At 61.0% G+C, this 1119-nt stretch overlaps 1 protein-coding gene across 1 annotated transcript in view; it reads left to right on the forward strand.

Moving 5' to 3' along the window:
- Positions 1–1119, forward strand: part of THOC5 (THO complex subunit 5) — a 13823-nt gene that overhangs the window by 10164 nt on the left and 2540 nt on the right. Inside the window, exons 14-16 of the mRNA XM_057385426.1 lie at positions 466–567; positions 661–757; positions 934–1048. Of these exons, the coding sequence (XP_057241409.1) occupies positions 466–567; positions 661–757; positions 934–1048 (314 nt within the window). The remainder of the gene's footprint in view (positions 1–465; positions 568–660; positions 758–933; positions 1049–1119) is intronic.

Raw genomic sequence — 1119 nt, forward strand, 5'->3', positions numbered from 1 at the left:
ATTTGGGAGCCCTGCACACCCTGGAGATCACCAGGCAGTGCCCTCTCTGCCCCCAGGGGGTCCAGAAGCCCTGCACAGCCCAAGCACCCTCCTCCTGCTCCTCTCCTCGGCTGTGACAAGCCACAGCCAGGGAATTGAACCTCTCAGCAGTGCCAGAGCTGCCAGGAGCAGGGGAAAAGCCTCTCCTGCTGCCACATTCAGGCAGAGGCTGGCAGCTGCCCTCACCTGCCTGCTGCTGAGGTCACCTTGTCCCGAGCTCCAGAGCTGCAGCAGGAAGGGCAGGAGCTGGTGCCCAGTGATTTCCATTCTCCAGCCAGGAAGGAAACATCTCCTTTCAGAGTGGAATTAGGGGAAAGCCATCCTGCCCTTGAACTCATGGAGCTTGTCATGCCCTTCTCTGGGCTGTTGGTGGGGAGATGTGGAGCCCAGGCTGCTGCTGATTGACCTCTGTCCTCTCTCTGCCAGGGACCTGCTGTCCCCAGACTCCCTCCTCAACTGCCTCTATCCAGGAGACCACGGCAGGAAAACGCCCAACCCGGCCAACCAGTTCCAGTTTGATAAAGTGGGGTGAGTGTCACCCAGCCCTTGCTGTGAGTTCCTCACTCCAGCACGGCCAATCCCTCCCTGGGTCCATGTGACCCTTGCTCATTGTCCCCGCAGCATCGTGACCCTGAGTGACTACGTGTCGGAGCTGGGACACCCCTACGTGTGGGTGCAGAAGCTGGGTGGCCTCCATTTCCCCAAGGATCAGCCTCAGGCATGGCACAAACCCTCCCCTTAAGCTGAGCTTTGGGGTCCTGCCCTGTCCCTGGGCTGGCTCTGTGCCACSCTGGCGTGTTTGATGTCACACCCGTGTCACAGTGCTGGTGGCACTGATGGGTGCCCATCCCTGTGGAAGGGTTGCTCCTGGCCTGACATCCCTCCTGCCCACAGCACACGGTGGCTGCTGACAATTCRCTGAGTGCCAGCCACATGGAGCTGACAGTGAAACTGCTGCGGAGCCGCCTGCAGTCCCGCCTGGCCCTGCACAAGCAGTTTGCATCCCTCGGTGAGTACCAGGCTCTCTGCCCATCCCTGGGGTCACAGGATGCAGTGACAGGGTCCTGCTGTGCTCTCTGC

The sequence above is a fragment of the Malurus melanocephalus genome, unplaced genomic scaffold (genome assembly GCF_030028575.1).
Source record: "Malurus melanocephalus ecotype Western Australia unplaced genomic scaffold, MMel_1.1 scaffold_825, whole genome shotgun sequence".
Classification (NCBI taxonomy): Eukaryota; Metazoa; Chordata; class Aves; order Passeriformes; family Maluridae; genus Malurus; species Malurus melanocephalus.